The sequence below is a fragment of the Lycium ferocissimum genome, chromosome 11 (assembly GCF_029784015.1).
Source record: "Lycium ferocissimum isolate CSIRO_LF1 chromosome 11, AGI_CSIRO_Lferr_CH_V1, whole genome shotgun sequence".
Taxonomy (NCBI): Eukaryota; Viridiplantae; Streptophyta; class Magnoliopsida; order Solanales; family Solanaceae; genus Lycium; species Lycium ferocissimum.
The window spans coordinates 44168043-44189343 of NC_081352.1; the positions used below are offsets into that span (position 1 = coordinate 44168043).

The window sequence follows — 21301 nt, forward strand, 5'->3', positions numbered from 1 at the left end:
TTCAAAATTTTGCTATCATCCCACAAAAACCTCTAGCGAAACCAAATGCAAAATTGTGTAAACCTAAACTTTTAAATCCAATGGCAGTGGGTACCGATTAGGCTTCGTTGTTTGAGAAATTGAAGTTGGAAAATCTGTATGTGCCATCCAGACTTTCAATTCCATCAGAAAGCGGAACTGCTTCTTCTTCGAGTTCCGGTGACACTAACCGGTCTTCCCATGTTCAATATTCCACTTCGGCAGTTTCTGTGAGAGTACCCTTTTCATCTTTCTGTGTTAAATAAATTTTATTTCTTTCTTTTCGTTGTATCATGATATTTGCGTATGGGCAATGTACACGATTAATTGCGTGTTGTACAGCTGATGAGGTGTTGTTTTATAGTTATACATTGCTATAGCATTTTTTGGGACATGTTCTTTGAGGCTCGGAGTGTTTTCCGGCGACCTTGCTCGATTTATTTGATTGTCCTTTGCTCGGCTCGCTTGCTTGTTAATTTGTTTCTTTCATATTTTTCCTGTTATTCCTTGACTGATCTTGGTTGTTGCCTACTGGTTTTTTGAGTCTCTCCGGTGACTAATGAGTTGAAGAAGATGACGAGGGCATGGTGTGGGTCCCACATTTGCCATGTGTACGTGTTTGGTTGGTTGTTTATTAATTCAATAAGTTTTGGGGGCAATTGGGCCGGGTAGTGGGTCAAAATTCGGGTTGGGTTTTAATTAGCCGGGTATTAAAATTGGGAATGGGTCATTTTATTCTCAGGCTGCCACGTGGCACTCCGTTTAAATGAGGGGCAAATCAGTACCAAAGTATAACGGTAGGGTTATAATTGAACGAAAAGTATAACGACGGGTACAAATAAACAATTTCTGAAAGTTCAATGGTATTTTTGACCCTTTTCCGATTTAGAAAATACGATTTAAAAGGAAAAAAATGGATTTTGTACCAACAAAATTGTTACAGCATTTCCTGGTTTAGGGCTGGTTTAAAATCCCCCCCCCCCCCCCCGCCTCATTTTGGCAATTTTCTCATGGTGCTAATCAAGAATTTTCATGTTCGAATAACGATAATAATAACAATATTGAGATTCTTTATACTAAATTTTGTTCAATTGTTCGATGTGATTTTGTATTTTTCTACGGAGAAGACTTATTAGGTTTCGTCAGTAGAACAAGCTGAAATGATTTTAGTCGTCCATCACTAAAGTGTCTTTTTGTTTTTGTCCTAAAAACAAATTAGATGCACTCAGGAAGGAATGAAAGAATAACGGTTATAATGAAAAGAGACATATTATATGAGTCCGGAGCCAAAATGGCATGTTTTTTAAGCTAATAGTCCAAAATAGAATATCTTTTTTTTTTATACCAAAATGGGTATTTCGTTGGTTATCCAATGAAATATCCATGACACTGTTTGCATTTCGCTACATCTGTAGCGAAATGTAACAAATAATTTTTTTTTTGTATTTCGTGATACTACTAACGAAATAGCATTAAATTTTTTTTTTTATTTGGTTCATACAAAAAACGAAATTAAAAAAAAAAAAAAATTTGTCCTATTTCGTTGGTAGTCCAACGAAATAGGACAATTTTTTTTTATTTCATTTTTTGTATGAACCAAAAAAAAAAAAATTTAATGCTATTTCGTGATACTACTAACGAAATAGCATTAATTTTTTTTTATTTGGTTCATACAAAAAATGAAATAAAAAAAAAAAATTGTCCTATTTCGTTGGACTACCAACGAAATAGGATAAAAAAAAAAAAATTATCCACTACCAACGAAATAGGACAATTTTTTTTTTTATTTCGTTTTTTTGTATGAACCAAATAAAAAAAAATTAATGCTATTTCGTTAGTAGTATCACGAAATACAAAAAAAAAAAAAAAATTATTTGATACATTTCGCTACAGTTTTTGTTTTATTTCGTTTATACAAAAACGAAATAGGAAAATATAATTATTATTTTTTTTGTATTTCGTTGGTATATGAACGAAATAGGATAAAACTTTTTTTTTTTTTTTTTTTTGTATTTCGTTTATATAAAAACGAAATAGGAAAATAATTTTTTTTTTTTTTTTGCATTTCGTTTATATTCATCGTATTCAATTATCTAAATCTCAAACTAACTAACTTCATTAATGTCTAAAAAACCTTTTTTCAGCGGATGGTTTTAAAAAAAACATAAGGAGAGGGGAGTTGGACTACGACGCTATGAACTGTGGGGCTTGGACTACGACGCTCTCGGATGGGAGGGGGGAAATCGCTCACCCGATAATGAAGATGGACGAGATAGAGAGGAAGATGAAGATGAAGATGAATACGATAGCATTAGCATCGTTCCTGAGACTGACGAAGATTAGAATATTTACATTAATAAGATATCGTATTTTCGTATTTATTAAAAAACAATTCATATAGAAGTCTAATTAGTCAGAAAAACACCATAATTCATATTGACGGAATATATGTCGCTATAATAAGTCATATATGTCTAAATAGTCATAGATACACAATAAATTTTCAAAAGAAGTTGTTAAAGCTCCTCGTGCATCCTACGTGTGCATCCTTTCCTCCCCGGTGCCACGTTGTGTTTCCGGCGATCCTACGAGATGCGTGGAGGAACCCCCTCGTACATCCCTTCCGCACCCTATAAATATCATACAAAATAAAAGTTACTTTTTAACGCGACACTTAAATTATATATATAAAAATTTAAATTTAAAACGAACCTGTGCCTCTAAGTCCCGAACATCTAGCGTAGGTGCATATGCATCATTAAAACTGAGCCTCCTTCCATCACAGGAAAAATTAGCTAGAGGTCGGGATGAGGTACTAGTACGAGAACTTGGAAAAGGAGGTTGTCCAAAGCACATTTGGCTCCCGAGGTTGTGAAGAATTGCTAAATGGGGTGAAACCTCTTAATTGTGATGATGTTTGTGGAGTGACCATATTAGTCGAGTTATATGGAGCCTCAGACCGAATCATAGATGGGCCAGGTATATCCATGGTCGGATAGTGGGAGCTATGTATATCCATAGATGAGTGACATGGAGCTTCTGGGGCAGTCATAGATGGGTCGAAAAATTCCATCGACGGATAATATGGGCTAGGTAAATTCGTATCTGGGTGATGTGGACTAGATGGGTTATATGGGGTGGGTAAATTCGTAGGTGGATGATACGAAGCAGTCATAGATGTGCCGGAAAAATCAAATAAGTAATCCATACTTGAGTGTGGCTCTAGATCATCAACTTGATCGTCATCAACAAGCTGGTGCGCCACCTGACCTCGACCCCGTGGGTTACGAGCACGACGTACATTTGCACGATCCCGACGACCAGTTGGCAACTTAGGCGGTGCCACATGGCTAACTTTGGTGGTATGTAATCGGGATCAAATGTCAACCTCGTCCCCATTGCAGCAGCATTCAGAGACTCAGTCGACATGTTAATAAACCTGGAAGACTATTTATAGAAAAATACATGGTGCAGAAAGGTCTAAACCCTGTATTTATTAAAAAAACAATTCATATAGAAGTCTAATTTGTCATAAAAACACCATAATTCATATTGACGGAATATATGTCGCTATAATAAGTCATATATAAGTGTAAATAGTCATAGATACACAATAAATTTTTTTGTTCATTTCTGTTGGTTCAATCAGTTTCAGACGAGCATTGAATAGTTGTCAAAATAATATCTTTTACATTTCGTGACTTAATTTGCGAAATTTTTTACTTTTCTCCGTTTATAAATATTGTCCTATCTTTACCTATGGTATATCCTTCGTCTTTCAATTTTCTTTTATCCATCTCATATCTTTCATCTATTGTTTTTCTCTTATCTGTTTCATATCCTTCAACTTTTATTTTTTCTCTCATATATTTCATAAAAGATGACGGAAACTCATGTCAAAGTGTATTTATTTTGGGGTGGTGAAGTTGTGTATGCAGCAGGTTCGGTTAGCTATAGCCGTGGTCCTGAAATAGGGCAAAGGTTTCCAATTTCTCTAAAATATGATCGTCTGCAACGCGTCTTGAGGAGTAAAATGTTTATAAATGATCCTGAACTATCGGTGGTTATAACCGGACGTTGTCCAAGTTCATTTACAGCCGATGGTTCACCAATTTATGGTGAGATGCCAATTACGGACGATGAATCTTTATCGTCATTTCTTCATTGTCACGAGATTTTTAAAAATCACATATGCATAGCGGCGCTTGACATGTATGCTACGGTTCAACGCTGCCCCGGGTCGAAGTACCGACCGACAATGAGTTCGATTTTGGAGGTACTACCTATCTCCCAAGTTTGAATATTGGTTTTTCAAGGGTGTAGTTCAACAACAAACAATTGTAGGATTTGGTAGTCAGTCAAATGATACAACTAATTATGGTACACAGTATGATGGTATGGCTTCAACGCACGATCATAACTTTGATTGGAGTGGACAGAATCATGAGACGGGTGGATCAAGTAATGCAACTACTTGAGTTGCATAATTTGAATTGTAATGTACGACAACCCTTCACATCCTGGTCCAAGTGAATTGGACAGTGATAGGTAAATATAATCATATTTTATTCACTTTATTCATGGATTGTATAATTGTGTTTGACTTGTAAATTCTATGAATTTTTCTTATTTATAGGCATAACGATTTTGAAGATAACCCTACATTGACTCAGCTCACACAAATTGTGAGTAATAATGATTTAGCTAATGATATAATAAATAAGTCGGATAGTGATAGTCCATTAGATCATGAAGGGACGGACGATGATCATTCGTCTGCCGACGGTGACGATTCTGATGAAGATGTTGCGGCCCCCAATAATCTTAGTGTTAATTATCATTCAAATGTGATCCCATATTTGGATAATACAGAAGAAGTAGAACCGGAAGATTTTGCATACATGAGAGATAACGGGTCTGTTCGGGCTGCACTTTGGAATTCCAGTAATCCTAAAGTTATCAAATCAGGTTAGTTTGGTGCGACTATTTTTTTTAATAATATATTATTTTTGAATTTTGTGATTTTAATTGGTGTAATTAGGAGTTGATATTTTTTCTTGTACATGCAAATAGGTATGTTATTTCACAGCAAGAAGCAAATGAAAGGTGCAGTGAGACTCTATAATATAGCCCACAAAAAAGAATTTAAAACAGATCAAGCCAAAGGTACATTTTGGAAGGTTATTTGCAAGCAGCATGAGGAAGGTTGTAGTTGGATGATCCGTTTTTCGTTGATCGGAAGTGGTATGTGGAAAGCAGGAAAAATGATTGAGCCACATAATTGTGACACGGATGATTATACAGAGGATCATTTCAATTTGAATAGCAACATGATTGCTACTTCGTTGATACCATATGTTATGATCAATGCACAAATCAGTATTAAGTTTGTTCAGGAAACTATAAAAGGCATCCATCACTATACTCCTAGTTATAGAAAAGCGCAAAAAGGGCGTAAGAAAGCTTTTGAGATGGTGTATGGTGATTTCGAAGGTTCTTTTAGGGCATTGCCTCGATACATGGCTGCCCTAGAACATTTCAATCCGGGCACTATTGTTGAGTGGACACGAGTCAACTACAATGCAAGGCGAACACATCTTCAAGTATCTTTTACGGGCCTTTAAACCAAGTATCGATGGATTCAAAAAGTTGCGGGCCGGTCATCTCGATAGATGGCACCCGTGTCTATGGTAAGTATGAGATGAAATTGTTGATTCTTTGTTGGCATTGATGCAAACGGAAATATTTTCCCACTTGCATATGTTATAGTTGCACGTGAGAGCTATGAGTCATGGACTTGGTTTCTCGGTTTATTATGGAGACATGTTGTTTATGATAGAAAAGGCATTGGACTAATTTGTTGTCAGCGAGGATCTTGCAATGCGTAATGACACATGAATGGTTACGACCACCACACATCATAGATTTTGTGTTCGACATTTAAAAAGCAACTTTAACAAAAAGTTTTTGACTTGGAAGAAGCTTCTCAAGATCAGAGTTAAGAAACTTTTTGTTAAAGTTGCTTTTTAAATGTCGAACACAAAATCTATGATATGTGGTGGGTGCACGTAACCATTCATGTGTCATTACACATTGCAAGATCCCTTGGTGACGATCGAAAATTAGTCAATGCCTTTTCTATCACAAACAACATGTCTCCATAATAAGCGAGAAACCAAGTCCACGACTCATAGCTCTTCACGCGTCTATAGCATATGCAAGTGGAAAAATATTTCGTTTGCATCAATGCCAACGGCAATCAACAATTTCATCTCATACTTACCATAGACATGGGTGCCATCTATTGAGATGACCGGCCTGCAACTTTTGAATCCATCGATACTTGGTTTAAAGGCCCAGAAAAGATACTTGAAGATGTGTTCGCCTATGTTACATCCCGTATTCTCGTGCGTTGAATTGCATCATAGGTTAGTCTCATAAGCTTAAAGGATAGGGTTATGTCTGAAGTTATAAGTGTTTATGTTATGTTCAACAAGTGATGAGTAAGTGCCGCGAAGGTTGGAGGTTAAACGAATCGGGAAAAAAATAAAATAAGTTTTGCTAAGTTTTGGATGTTGAATAAGTTATACAGACTGTATGGAGTTTTGGACATATCCAAGTATGCAAATAAAGAGATCGACGTATAAAAGTTTTAGGTCTCAAAATAATTTCCGCGGATGAACGATCTTGCTTTACGGATTGCTACGGTGATGCGACTTTGGCCTATATATGGGCAGAAACCCCATTTTTCTGCACTAAAATTCCCCAAATGTTCCAGAAATTTCAGCAACAAAGAGAGTAAAAATACATCACAAAAGTGAGGATTTTGAGCAATTTCAAGTGACGGAGTATTAATCAAGGTCCGGGTAACGTGCAGTTGCGATCGTAGTATTGTTTTGCGGTGGAATTGGCTTGGATTCAAAGTGAAGGAGTGAAGATATAGCATTATCATCAAGGGAAAGGTATGAATCTCTTTCTATTTGTGTTAATGCCGCTTTATTTACGGAGAAGAAATTTGTAAAATCATTACAAAATGGCTATGTGATGGAAATATGGGACGAACACCATATGGGCATTTCTATGGAATACGTTGATATGGGAAATGATGTTTTTGTTGTTGGTATCATTGTTGTTATTGTTGGTTGTTGAATTGAGAATTCGGGCTAGGCATATAAACGGGGAAATCTTTGCCCGATTTTCGACGAGAATATAAAATAGTATAGCTTGAAACTTGGTACAAGTGTGATAAAGAGGCTAACGTTAGTGTGAATCCTCTTAAATGTAGACTCGCGAATTCGGATGAATAAGTGTGGATAAGCGGAGGTTGAACGGGTATGTTAAGGCTCGTCTCTTTTCTTTCAAAGGCATGACTCCCACGTTATAATGTCTTAAACGTTTTATATCTTCTTTGCTTGCAAAAGTTAGAAGCCTATGACTCCAAGGTACAAGTTCTTTTCCTAATAGTTCATAGTTGCCTTTATTAAAATGTCCATGTTTTTCAAAAAACCAAGTTTTAAGAGGTTGAGAGCTTTTATGACTAAAACGATGAACATGATCTTATGATGACAAGGATGATGTCAAATATGAGGAAATGTCGAGGATATGTTTCTACCATGAATATGACAATGTGAATATGTTAAGCTATTTCTTGACTATTTTAGAGATTCCAAGTATATGAAACGATGCCTTACGATCCTATTCCATGTTTTCTCATGATGTTACTCTCCATTGTTAGTCTCGCCTTATATTAATTGTCCCTTGAAGGTGAGGCACGACGCCCATGGCTATTCCATAACATCATCGGAGGTTACCGACCTTACTTCACTCCGATAGATACATGGCTTTCTTTGGGCTCTCCTGCATGCTTATATGATATATGTATATGTATATGGGGAATATGGGGAAAGGGAGACATGTTGCGCTATAGACGCAGTTAGGGCTGTTCACAGTTTTGGTTAAAACCAAAACCAAACCGAAAATTTAACCAAACCGAATAAAAAAACCGACATTTGGTTTGGTTTGGTTTTAAATTTGAAAAACCGATAATATTTGGTTTGGTTATGGTTATAGCAAAAAATAACCGAATAAATAACCGAACCAAACCGATAATTATATACATAAAATTTATAATTATTTATATGTATAATATTAACTTTTCATAAATAATTAAAGATATTTTATACCTTTTAATTATTAATTTAATTTTGGTCTACTTATTTTTAAGGCCCATGTCTTAAAAGAATATGTCCAAGTCCAACAATCCAAGCCCAACTCTAATAAGTCGTAAGCATATGGGTAAAAAGTAAAAACCCTACTATCTCTTTTCATTTTACATTGCCATTAGCATGTCTTTCCCTCAATATGCAGCAAAGTTCGCCCTTGTGGGCCGTGAGGAAAAAGAGCTTCATAAGAAATTTGAAGAATGTAGAGAGAGAATATTTGAATTGTCACGGCTAGTCATAAATTGAAAAACCGAACCAAACCGAACCAAACCGACAATAACCAAACCGGTGGTTATTATTTTACTTGGTTTGGTTATGGTTTTAGATATTTAAAACCGACTAAATTGGTTTGGTTATGGTTTTAACCAATAACCGACCCAAACCGAACCATGAACACCCCCCGCGGTGCCGCCCTGGTCGGTGGCGTAAACTCCATCCGGACGCGGGACATATGTGGGCGAGCGACGTCGTTCGGCGCTATGACATGTTCTATTTTCACATGTATACGGAAAAGAAATGTTTTCAAAGGAAAGAATAAGCATGCATGGCATACGCACACAGGCGGCATTCACGTATACAGTTACTCTTCTTATCATGATATGTTCTATGTTTTTATATGGATATTATTCATATGTATACTCCTTACTACGTTATTTGTTCATGCCTTACATACTCGGTACATTGCTCGTGCGACGTCCCTTCTTATGGACATTTGCGTTTCATGCCGCGCGAGGTACACCCGAATCGGCGAAGATTTTAGTAGAATTTGTTCCAGCAGGATTGGTGAGCTCCATTTTCTCCGGAGTGCAGCCGAGTCAGAGAACTATGTTTTGACAGTTGTTCTATGTTAGAGACTTTGCAGACAGTGTCGTGGGTATAAGATGTCGATTATGTCAACGGCTATGTAAGCCGACGTATTATTATGGGTTGTATTATACGTTTCATATGTTACAAGTTGTATTTGATTTGAACAAGATGAAAAGTATGTTTGGCTTTCTGAAAAATTTCCGTTTATAATTATGTTATGACTAAAGGCTCAGTATGATTATGAATGTCACAGGAGTCAGCGGGTTCGCTCGGCCCTAGGTAAGGGTCGGGTGCCCATCACACCTTATCGGATTAGGGGTGTGACAGCATTGTAGTTGACTCGTGTGTCCACTCAACAATAGTGCCCGGATTGAAATGTTCTAGGGCAGCCATGTATCGAGGCAATGCCCTAAAAGAACCTTCGAAATCACCATACACCATCTCAAAAGCTTTCTTCGCCACTTTTTGCGCTTTTCTATAACTAGGAGTATAGTGATGGATGCCTTTTATAGTTTCTGAACAAACTTAACTTGATTTGTGCATTGATCATAACATATGGTATCAACGAAGTAGCAATCATGTTGCTATTCAAATTGAAATGATCCTCTGTATAATCATCCGTATCACAATTATGTGGCTCAATCATTTTTCCTGCTTTCCACATACCACTTCCGATCAACGAAAAACGGATCATCCAACTACAACCTTCCTCATGCCGCTTGCAAATAACCTTCCAAAATGTACCTTTGGCTTGATCGTTTTATATTCTTTTGTAGGCTATATTATAGAGTCTCACCGCACCTTTCATTTGCTTAACATTTGTGAAATAACATACCTATTTGCATGTACAAGAAAAATATCAATTCCTAATTACACCAATTAAAATCACAAAATTCAAAAATAATATATTATTAAAAAAATTAGTCGCACCAAACTAACCTAATTTGATAACTTTAGGATTACTGGAATTCCAAAGTGCAGCTCGAACAGACCCGTTATCTCTCATGTATGCAAAATCTTCCGGTTCTACTTCTTTTGTATTATCCAAATATGGGATCACATTTGAATAATAATTAACACTAACATTACTGGGGGCCGCAACATCTTCATCAGAATCGTCACCGTTAGCAGACGATTGATCATCGTCCGAATCCTTCATGATCTAATGGACTATCGCTATCCGACTCATTTATTATATCATTAGCTAAATCATTATTGCTCACAATTTGTGTGAGCTGAGTCAACGATGGGGTTATCTTCAAAATTGTTATGCCTATAAATAAGAAAAATTCATAGAATTTACAAGTCAAACACAATTATACAATCCATGAATAAAGTGAATAAAATATGATTATATTTACCTATCCTTTATGTCCAATTCACTTGGACCAGGATGTGAAGAGTGTCGTACATTACAATTCAAATTATGCAACTGCGTAGTTGCATTACTTGATCCACCCGTCTCATGATTCTGTCCACTCCAATCAAAGTTATGATCGTGCGTTGAAGCCATACCATCATGCGTGTGTACCATAATTAGTTGTATCATTTGTTGACTACCAAATCCTACCATTATTTGTCGTTGAACTACACCCCTTGAAAAACCAATATTCAAACTTTGGAAATAGGTAATACCTCCAAAATCGAACTCGTTGTCGGTCGGTACTTCGACACGGGTAGAGCGTTGAGCGCGCATATATGTCAAGCGCCGATATGCTTATGTGATTTTAAAAATCTCAGGACGATGAATAAATAACGATAAAGATTTATCGTCCTTAATTGGCATCTCACCATAAATTGGTAAACCATCTACTGTAAATGATCTTGGACATCGTCGGTTATAACCACCGATAATTCGGGATCATTTACGAACATTTTACTCCTTAAGACGCGTTGCAAACGATCATATTTTAGGAAATTGGAAACCTTTGCCCTATTTCGGGACCATGGTTGTATCTAACCGAACTGCTTCATACACAACTTCACCACCCCAAAATAAATACACTTTAACATTAGTTTCCGTCATCTTTTATGAAATATATGAGAGAAAAATAAAAGTTGAAGGATATGAAACAGATAAGAGAAAAACAATAGATGAAAGATATGAGATGGATAAAAGAAAATTGAAAGACTAAGGATATACCATAAGTAAAGATAGACAATATTTATAAATGAAGAAAAAGTAAAAAATTTCGCAAATTAAGTCACGAAATGTAAAAGATATTATTTTGACTACTATTCATGCTGCCCGAAACTAATTGAACCAACAGAAATGAACAAAAAAATAAAATTAAAACCATAGCTTTCGTTATATACCTGCGAAATGGAACAAAACAATTCGTTGGTATATAAACGAAAAAAAATAATTTTCCTATTTCATTTTTATATAAATGAAATACAAAAAATATATATATATTCATCCTATTTCATTGGTATATGAATGAAATATATATATATATATTTCATTCATATACCAATGAAATAGGATGAATATATATGTATTCCTATATATATATATATATATATATATATATATATATATATATATATATATATATTCCTATTTCATTTTTATATAAACGAAATGAAAATAAAATTATTTTTCTATTTTTTTATATAAACGAAATACAAAAAAAAATTATTTTCATATTTCGTTTTTTAATAAACGGAATACAAAAAAAATAAATTTTATTATTTCGTAGATATACCAATGAAATGCAAAAAATATATATTTTTCAATTTCATTTTTATATGAACGAAATTAAAAAAAAAAATTATCCTATTTCATTTTTTAATACACTAAATGCAAAAAAAAAATTATAATTTTTCATCAATTCACGAAATGCAAAAAAAAAAAAAATAATTACACATTTCGTTGATTGTATCACGAAATGCCAAAAAAAAAAATGATTTACACATTTCGTTGATTGTATCACGAAATGCCAAAAAAAAAAAAAAAAACATATTTCGTTGATTGAACGAAATAAAAAAAAATCATATTTACACATTTCGTTGATTGTATCACGAAATGCCAAAAAAAAAAAAAAATCATTTACACATTTCGTTGATTGTATCAAGAAATGCCAAAAAAAAAAAAAAAAAAAAAAAAAAACATATTTCGTTGATTGAACGAAATAAAAAAAAAATCATATTTACACATTTCGTTGATTGTATCACGAAATGCCAAAAAAAATAACAAAACATATTTCGTTGATTGTATCACGAAATGAAAAAAAAAAAAATTAAACACTATCGTTAATATTCAAGAAAAAAAAAAAAAAAAAATAACAAAACATATTTCGTTCACTATTTCACGAAAAGCTAAAAAAAAAACCAAAAACAGTTTCGTTATTCACAAAATTAAAAAAAAAAAAAAAAATACACCTATTTCGTTGAGCATTTCACGAAATGCAAAAAAAAAAAATGGTTTCATTAATATTCACGAATTAAAAAAAAAAAAAAAGTTTTACACATTTCGTTAAGCATTTCACGAAATGCAAACAAAAAAAAAAAAATTTGGTTGAAATTATTCCGGCCATGAACAGTAAATCTTTTGGGTATTTCGTTGGATAACCAACGAAATACCCATTGTGGTATAAAAAAAAAAAAAAAAAAAAAAGAGCAGCCCATTTTGGGCTCTTTGCTGTAAAAATAACCCATTTTGGCTCCGGACTCCATATTATATAGGAATAACTACATGACATAGCAAACATAGAGTGGGTATTAACATTTAGTAGCTATAGTTTAACTTAATTACTTCTCATAGCAAACATTTATGTATTAATAACATTTAATAACTATATATATACACACACAAAATAAAATATTCATCACACTATTCACTCCCAATTTTTCAAAGAAGAATCTAACTTCTATTGAATTTCCCCATAAGTGCCCCTTCATTGCAATGAATAGCGAGTTGTCTTATCGATAATGACCCAAGATAATTTCCAAGTGCAATCATTCGTCTTCCCTTTGCGATTGTACACTGCCTCCCATCCGTTGATACTTAAGCCTTGGTTCATATTCATCTTCTTCTATTTCTTCTTCATCGAATATTCGTCTCTTTCATCGTCGGATACGAAAAACTAAGATCTATGCGGAGAAGATGAAAAAAACTCGGATCTACATCGGAAAAAAAATGTCCGGATTGTCGCCGTATTCACGGAATTTTTTCCGGTCGGATCTGGAAAAACTCAGATCTACGTCGGAAAAAAAATGTCCAGATTTTCGCTGTATTCGCCGGAATTTTTTCCGGTCAGATCTGGAAAAAGTCCAGACTTTCGCTTTATTTTGTTTGTATATTTACCGTGTATATAATGTTTTTCGCTTGTATTTATTGTATACATACCGGAAAATATGGCGTATTTGTTAATTTTTTGGTGTATCTATGTTGTATACAGTATTTTCCTTTTTGTATTTGTTGTATACATACGGACAATATGGCATATTTGTTAATTTTTTGGTATATGAATGTTTTATCTTGTATTTTTCACTGTATCGATTGTATACATATCGAAAAATATGATATATTTGTGTAATTATTGGTGTATATGTATTCTGTTTTTACTCGTTGTATTCATGAATACAACAAGCCAATTTATGAATACAGATAGTTATTTCATGAATACAGTGAAAAAAAATTGTTGTATTCATGAATATAGCTAAAAAACGAAAAATTGAATACACATGTGGGAGCTAGGTTGATTTGCTACAGAACGTAAATATTGAAATATTGGCTATGCAGTTTGATTATATCCCAAATGTTTGCTATTTACGTAAAATGCCCTATTATATAAGGTACCCTTCTGCAAAGATGGCCTCATTCCAATGCTTTAATAATAAAAATTAAAACGCAACGAGTTTAATGAAAAATAATCAAACTGTATCGAAAAGATTTTAAATCCACATGTCTGACAAATCTTATCTTAGTCCAAGTTTCGACAAATAAAGATTCATTAACGAACGACGTCAGTAGTTGCACTAATAAACTTCCCATATTACACGGTCCGGGTTAGGATTTGCTTCATCATAACCGGTAAAACTTAGCTCCCATTTGGCCATAGATTTTGGGAGCATATTTTGAAGATTTATTTATAATTTTTTATTTGGCAATAAAATTTTGACAGATTTTGAAAACAAATCTTCAAATTTCAATTTCTGGTTCAAGCCTGTTTTTGTGCCAAGATCTATGTTTTGGCCTTTTCAAAACTTTTAAAAACTAACCCAAACTTCTGTATTTTATAAAAAAAAAAAAAAAAAAAAAAAAAAAGCTCCATCTATTTATGACTCAACTAATTCTATCTATCATGTTCCTCCATTAAAGTTATATCTACCATGTTTCCACAATTAAAAGCATCTCTTACATAAAGTGGGCAATTTATTTGTGCCCAAAGAAAGAAACGCTATGGAAAATTGCTTGCCAACTGTAGAAATCCGTTGCAAAGATAAAAATGGATCTTTGTATTGCAATTTGAATTGTAGTAGCTAGTAAGTGTGTTATTAGCAGTTATTAAAATATCATGTCTTTGCATAATTTGAGATTAGCAAGTGTGTATATTTTGTATGATTGGGTATTCTTGATGGTTTTTAAAACTTATAAGTAATGTTTCATGTTTTTCAAAACAAAAAATGAAATATGTTTTGAAAAATTATGGTCAAACACAGTTTCAAAACTTAAAAAATTTCCCCAGATCAATTTTTTCAGATTGCGTTTGAAAATCTATGGCCAAACGCTAGCTTACTCCGCCGCATATTAACACTAGATTGTATCAATTTACTATAGTTGAATGATTGTATCAAATAAAAATATGTATTAATTAATTATGAATACACAACATACGCTTAATGTACGTACATATGTCATACATCTATTGATTTAATGAAGATACCAAAAGTAGATTATATCATTAAAACTACCTCCATTTTATCTCAATAGTACCTTATATTAGTGCATCTTCATGTCTTCCTTTAAAAAGGACTAGTATGTGCACCGAAATCTTTTGACTTCTGTCAAATAACAAATTAGCAAATTTATTTTGAGAACGACATTAAACCAAAAGTAGAGGGGTATTATAACGAGGTTATATATCATCAGCTTCATTTTGTTTAGGTTAAAATTCTTTTTGGTTTAATATCAAGAAGACCAAACATTCTTTAATATAATATCAATAACAAATTAAAGATCACGTCGACATATCACATCAACCGTTAGAGTCAACTTTGAGTTACGCATGATCGCTCAATAACCAACAGAAACACAAGGGCCTACAGAAGAATCATCACGTCCGTCCCTGCATTCCGTTAAGCATATACTCCTAGGATAGACCAAAGATTAAGACAATATTATCCTATCCTTGACAACACAACATAAGACGACCAAAAGCACCGCATTAAAAAAAACCTAATAATCTTCTGCGAAAATAAGAAAATTAAAAAAAATATAGCAAAATGACAGAAGAGCACGCACCATATTTTGTGGAGGCTCCTATGTACGCTCAAAATCTTGTATACTTGCTATGCTTTTTGAAACTTTTTACCTTGTACAAATCTAAGCTAACATCTAAGAATTATAATGATACAGAATGTACATCCCATTAGAATCTATACACAAGTTACATATAAAATCCTGTCAAAGATTTTGAGACCTCCACAGGCTTCTCTAATAAGGCCATTATGAGGCTGTGTTTCCTCCGATTTCAATAAGGGGAAAAATTGGCCATTTCAACATCAAAAAAACACTCTTCTTCTAACCTATAGGAAAAACGACGCAACAGCTTCTGTAGACTTAGCAATCTTAGCTGCTTCAGCTATTTTAAGTGCCATCATCGCTTTGTAAGTTGCTAGATCAGCATTCTCCATCAGCTGTTGCGCCTTCTGCCTCATCCTAACTGCCAAATCCTCCGACTTGTTTGCTGCTGCTTTTGCTTCTTTCACCTTCAGTACCGCATTCTGTTGTTGTAAAGCATCTTTCTCCGCAACAATAGCTGTTTCATAAAATTTCATATTAGTCTTCAATTGAGTAGAAAACATCAAGCTACAAGTGATAAACATATGCTGTATTAGATCAAACTATCCTAGATAAGATTTATCAGAAAATTACAAAACCTAGTAATTTTTTTGTAAGTTTAACCTGCTTACATGCAAATATTGATAAACAACATATAACATTGCTCAGCAGTCGTAGGTCCAGCACAAAAAACCTTTGTTGATACACGCATATACCAAAGACTCATTTTTTCTACAAGGCGCATACTAAAGACTACGAACAAATCTTTGTTGATAGTGAACACAAATCAAGTTCAATTCCCTTATAAAACACACCAAAGGCTACAAATAGCTTGACAAAAGAGCTTTACCAATCAAAAAAAAATGAAGGAAGTGGACAGAGCTTTAAGACAAAGCCCCAGAACTTGAGAGCAAATGAACCAAAGCAACCACACTAGCCTAGTTAAGATGTGAGCATTCATACAGGCAAGGTTTAAATCAGGTCATTGACTATTAAGCAGCATGGCACCATTCTAATGTAGAATCTTTCTCAACCTTATTAGTAAGAGATTCTTTCAACTTCCAATCACAGCTTCTTGCAAGAGTCCAGGAGTAAACATGCAGTACATGTTTCAAATTAGGCCAACTAGACTTCTGATACGAATCAAATGGAATACGCACCTTGGAGGAAAGGCCGCTGTTTGCCTCTTCCAGGTTGGCTTCCTTGCCGTTTGAAAGATCTCTTCTTCCGGAGAATAGATTTTGGGATCACTTGAGTTCTCTTTGGCTGGTAACACTGTCAGGAAAGATCATTGTGACCTTCAGATAGCCATAATATCGATGTAACAAATCATGAACGGACAAGTGTAGGATACCCAGTGGACTAATATGATCGGAATAATGAAGAGGATAATAAGTAAAAAGGAAGTACCAGATTATTTTATTTTTTGTTTAATGAAGAGGAAATGTCAGAGCTAAGTTTAGTTCTTTTCTCTTCTTTTTTTTTTTTTAAATAAAAAATAAAATTTATATTCCCCTGAAAAGTACTGTCGCAATATTGCGGCTGGCAATTTATTGTATAGAATTCAGACTTGATTAGGGTTGTAACAGCAATCAATAAGGCATCGTTCATGTTCTTTTGGTTGCTCGTAAACCAGCCACATCCGGTCAGGCACCAGTTATCGAAAATGTTCCTTTTTTTAATACAGTAATCCCATTCACACACCTACCCACAAGCCCAATAGAAAATGATGCGCAATGATGAAAACAATTTGTCATCTACATCAAACAACCATACTATAGAACAGGAGAAGCTTTTGCGACTTCTCTGCAAATTGCTTTACCTAGGAGAGACGAGGGTGAGTATCAACTTCGTTGAGGAGAATTAAACAGAAAATTATACTTCAAGCAGAAATAAAGTTGCCAGTAGTCAGAAGACAAGTGTACAAACAATTTTACTACTGATTTGGTGTATAAATCTAGAATACAATCGCTTCCAAAGATATTGTCGGTAAGAAAAATGCTTCTATTGAAGCATATCACTTTTACCTGGAAAATTTTTATTAGGGAAGACCGGTTTTGCTTCCTCTTTTTCAACCAGTAACTGTACACAGCCTCTACAATTTCTTTCTTTTCCTTATCCAGGCAACTACTAACAGCAGCTTTCTCATCAGAGTAATCATCTGGATTACAATAGAAGCCTTTCTCAAAAGTATCAATCAGTAACTCAAATCTCTCAGCTGAAAGATGCTCATTTTCATTAAAGTTTCTCAGCCACTCCTCGTCATCATAATCCATGTCATAGTTAGCTGCACTCCTTGCTAATGCCCTTGCTAATTCGTCATCTTTAACAGTGATGTATGAAACTGGTCGGGAAAAATCAGGAGGATTACTCTCTGCATAGCCTGATACTTCACGTACGCCGGGAACAGGAATGATGGTAACCGCAGGTGGCTGTACAAAATTGCGATCAGAACATTCTTTGTAAAGTTCCTTGAAAATCAACCAGTCTTGCCTATCTGGAAACTCTAGCTTCCAACCACTATCCCCAACCCATATTATGTCATGAGTTACACGGTTGGAGCTACATGGCCTCATAACTTTTTCAGTAGTAAGATTAAATCTCCTTACACCACCTATCTTCACTGCTAGAACCCACTGTTTTGCAGCAGAAAGTTCCATAGCAATAACCGCACCTTCTTCTCTATAACACTTGTCTGGTTCAATAACCAATATGTTTGCCGAACAGCTCGTTGAATCTATAACATCCTTTTTCAACCCCACTAAAACAGATTTTAGTTCTTTGATGCTTGGTTTGGAAGCCTTCTGGGCTGAACTCCTAAGCTCATATGGAGATGTCCGAGAGGAAAATCGGAGGCCATCACGCCTGAACCTTAACCTGTCAGAAGCCGAAACACCATTGGCATTCTGTGTACCAAAGGAAGAATGTCTGCCATTTCTTGACCTCAATGAACTTCTCCTCTTCTGGATATTACGACTGTTCCTTAGCTGCAAGTGTCGGGCACCTAATTTAGGAAGACCAACAGTTGGATTCACCACTTCAATCTTCTTGGAATCCAATTCAAACTGATTATTCAAAGGGGTCAAGCAAGATACAATCTCCTTGTCATTAGTCAACTTAACTTCATCAAGGGCAACTTTAGGATACATGACTAATGCATTCGACATGGGAACGAATCTGAGAAGCAAGCTCGAGTGCAGGTATAAAAAGCAACACGGGACAGTAGAAAAGTCCAGAGCAAAAACAGGAACCGAACACCTGACACCAGAGACAACACAAGATCCAGTTTTCATTTTCCTGTGAGTCTGATCCTGAAGTTGCAGAAAAAGGAAAAACAACAAGGTCAGCAAAAACAACCTCCCTAAAACTAAAGCATCAAACAAACAAAAAAGTAAGATGAAAAAAAATAAAAATGGACTGAGTTAACGTCTGTTAAAGTGATAGCAATAAAATATCACCTGGAGGAGGCGGATACCGTGCAATGAATAAACGTCCCTCAATGGATTTGAGCTAATGAATCCAAAGATTTGCTGCAAACTAACCGTAGACCTCCTCAAGTACCTTAAAATACTATTCAAAAGGCAGGAAACCCAATAACTGCTTCCACATGATGTATTTACAACAACAATGTCAGTCAATACTCCACCATCTTCGGATAAATCAGATTTATCCAAATCCTTAGCATAAGCTGATTTAACTTTCTTCTTCCTTACAAAGTGCTTGCCAAACCTCTTATCCTCTGTTAACACATCACCTTCCATGGAAACATGCCTTTTCCTCTTCCTTGTATATACAACTCCCCACCTCCGAAGCATATTGCTACTCGGACTAATAGTCTCCGCCACAGGCGCCTCCGGCTCCTGTTCATCTACCGCCTTCCTATCTACTACATCAATATCCATTTGGTCAGCTTTTTCTTGCTTCGGAACACTATCCTTCTTAATCCACCCGTTTTTCTTGCACTTAGTAGTGGCATCAGCACCACCACCACCACCACCACCATGATCACCTACACTCTCAAGAAGCCCAATCCACTCGTCCCCGTGTTTCGCCCGCTTAACACACTCACTTGGAGGTGAGGACAACCGCCGTCCTGACCTCAAAACCCGTGCCCCAAAAACTCGAGTAGTCCTTCTCATCCCACCAACCGAAGGCATCAGTGCACGTACCTCGAAAGGCAGTACCCCTGCCCTCGAACCAATTTTTCCACCTATTTCACTGTTGTTACAACCCCAACAACTTTGGGATTGAAACCTTGTTATTTTTGCTTGTTTCACTGATGATACAACCAAAACTTAAGTAATCAAGAATCTTAACCACAAATCCTCACACATGCAAATGGAAAGTTTTAATCTTTTCTTTTATCTCATTTTCCTCCTTAGTAGAAACCCAATTTGAAGTTCAACTCAACCAATATTTTTTTATTTTTATTTTTAACTTCAATTCTTGTGTTTTCCCCCAAATAACACTTTCTTAACCAGTGAAACCACAAACACGTACAAAATTGAAAACCCACTTCAGTCCTAATTAGATTTCAACACCTTCACTTACAACAGCCCCATAAAGTGGTTAAAACTGCAAAAACTGCACTGATTTACAACCAAAAAACATAAAAATCATTAAAGAAATGTTTTAAAAAAAAAAACACATCTAAAAAAAACAAAAGGGTATCCTTTAAACCCTTTTCCTTAACAAAAAAATTTGATCTTTGAGATTTAAAAAAAAAAAAAACAAGATTCAAGATACCTGTAACGGTGAGTAAACCGATCGTTAAAGTGAAAGTTCAAGAAGTAGAGAGAGAAAGTATAGAGTAGAGAGTAGAGAGAGAAAAGGCGGCGGGGGTGTGGTGGGTTATTGGCTATGGTGGTGAGTAAAAAAGGGGCAGTTTAAAGGTCGGCGTTAGTATACAGAGAAGTAGAAGAGAGTGGAGTTCACGATTTAAAGATTAGGGTTCTTCACTCTCTTTTTCTCTTTGTTTTTATAATTTTGTCACTTTTCCATTTGAGACCCATGATGTTTTCGAAATGTTGTTTATGCCCCTGTTTTTGTGTTTCAAATATTGTTATGTGACCTCGAATGCTTTTGTAAGGGATATTAGCATTTTTAGTCCCTCAAATATCAATATACTAGATGATGAAAGCCCGAGCCAACACAAAAAATAGTACCATATTTTTTTTAGTCTGTCTAAAAAAAAATGATATACTTTTATATTTAGAAATCATTTAACTCGAAACTTCCCTTTTTACCTTTAATAAAATGATTTAAATCCACATAAATATCTATGACTTATTTTAGACCACAAGTTTCAAAGTTCTTTCCTTTCTTTTTTAAAATTTGTGCCTAATTAAACTATGTCACGTAAATTAGGACAGAAAGAGTATCTTTTAGTAATATAATTATGAAATTTTTATTATAGAAAATATTATAATTTAATTAATTGAAAATATCAATAAATTATTTTACTTAGTCCGCTTCTCCCATGTATGACTTTCCTGATTTGGTTCTCCAATTGAAAGATTTGAAATACACCTTCTCCTACTGAGTTTCATGTCATCATCTCTTTCTACTGAACAATTCTGAAAAACACATTCATGTGTTAGGATCTGTTGTAATCTTAAATATTTAAGTATAGACCAACTTCATTATTTTAAGAAAATATGTGTAAACGTTTCTTGACTGTTTATATTTCGTCTTCTTGATATTATTCCTCATTATTAGTGTGAGACGTATGTGTCTAAAATTAATG

The 21301-nt window shown here is 34.7% G+C and overlaps 2 protein-coding genes across 2 annotated transcripts; one reads left to right on the top strand and one right to left on the bottom strand.

Moving 5' to 3' along the window:
* Window positions 1-4516: 4516 nt before the first annotated feature.
* Window positions 4517-5642, top strand: LOC132038384 (uncharacterized). The gene is made up of 3 exons (XM_059429061.1): window positions 4517-4566; window positions 4655-4986; window positions 5092-5642. The coding sequence occupies exons 1-3, from the start codon at window positions 4517-4519 to the stop codon at window positions 5640-5642; spliced, it is 933 nt and encodes a 310-aa protein (XP_059285044.1).
* Window positions 5643-15539: 9897 nt separating this feature from the next.
* On the bottom strand, window positions 15540-20479 carry LOC132037687 (uncharacterized). The gene is made up of 5 exons (XM_059428237.1): window positions 20302-20479; window positions 19014-20130; window positions 17583-18866; window positions 16716-16830; window positions 15540-16033 (listed from the first exon to the last, which is right to left on the bottom strand). The coding sequence occupies exons 2-5, from the start codon at window positions 19710-19712 to the stop codon at window positions 15801-15803; spliced, it is 2331 nt and encodes a 776-aa protein (XP_059284220.1). The 5' UTR covers window positions 19713-20130; window positions 20302-20479; the 3' UTR covers window positions 15540-15800.
* Window positions 20480-21301: the final 822 nt, after the last annotated feature.

What these genes read in the sequence shown, in the direction of transcription:
- LOC132038384 (XM_059429061.1), top strand. Translation starts at nt 4,517, where the DNA reads ATGTACGACAACCCTTCACATCCTGGTCCAAGTGAATTGGACAGTGAT. An exon ending in AGTGAATTGGACAGTGATAG is followed by an intron (nt 4,567 to 4,654) that starts GTAAATATAATC and finishes TCTTATTTATAG; the next exon opens with GCATAACGATTTTGAAGATA. An exon ending in TCCTAAAGTTATCAAATCAG is followed by an intron (nt 4,987 to 5,091) that starts GTTAGTTTGGTG and finishes ACATGCAAATAG; the next exon opens with GTATGTTATTTCACAGCAAG.
- LOC132037687 (XM_059428237.1), bottom strand. Translation starts at nt 19,712, where the DNA reads ATGCCTTCGGTTGGTGGGATGAGAAGGACTACTCGAGTTTTTGGGGCA. An exon ending in ACGGTATCCGCCTCCTCCAG is followed by an intron (nt 18,867 to 19,013) that starts GTGATATTTTAT and finishes CTGCAACTTCAG; the next exon opens with GATCAGACTCACAGGAAAAT. An exon ending in CCCTAATAAAAATTTTCCAG is followed by an intron (nt 16,831 to 17,582) that starts GTAAAAGTGATA and finishes CTTTCCTGACAG; the next exon opens with TGTTACCAGCCAAAGAGAAC.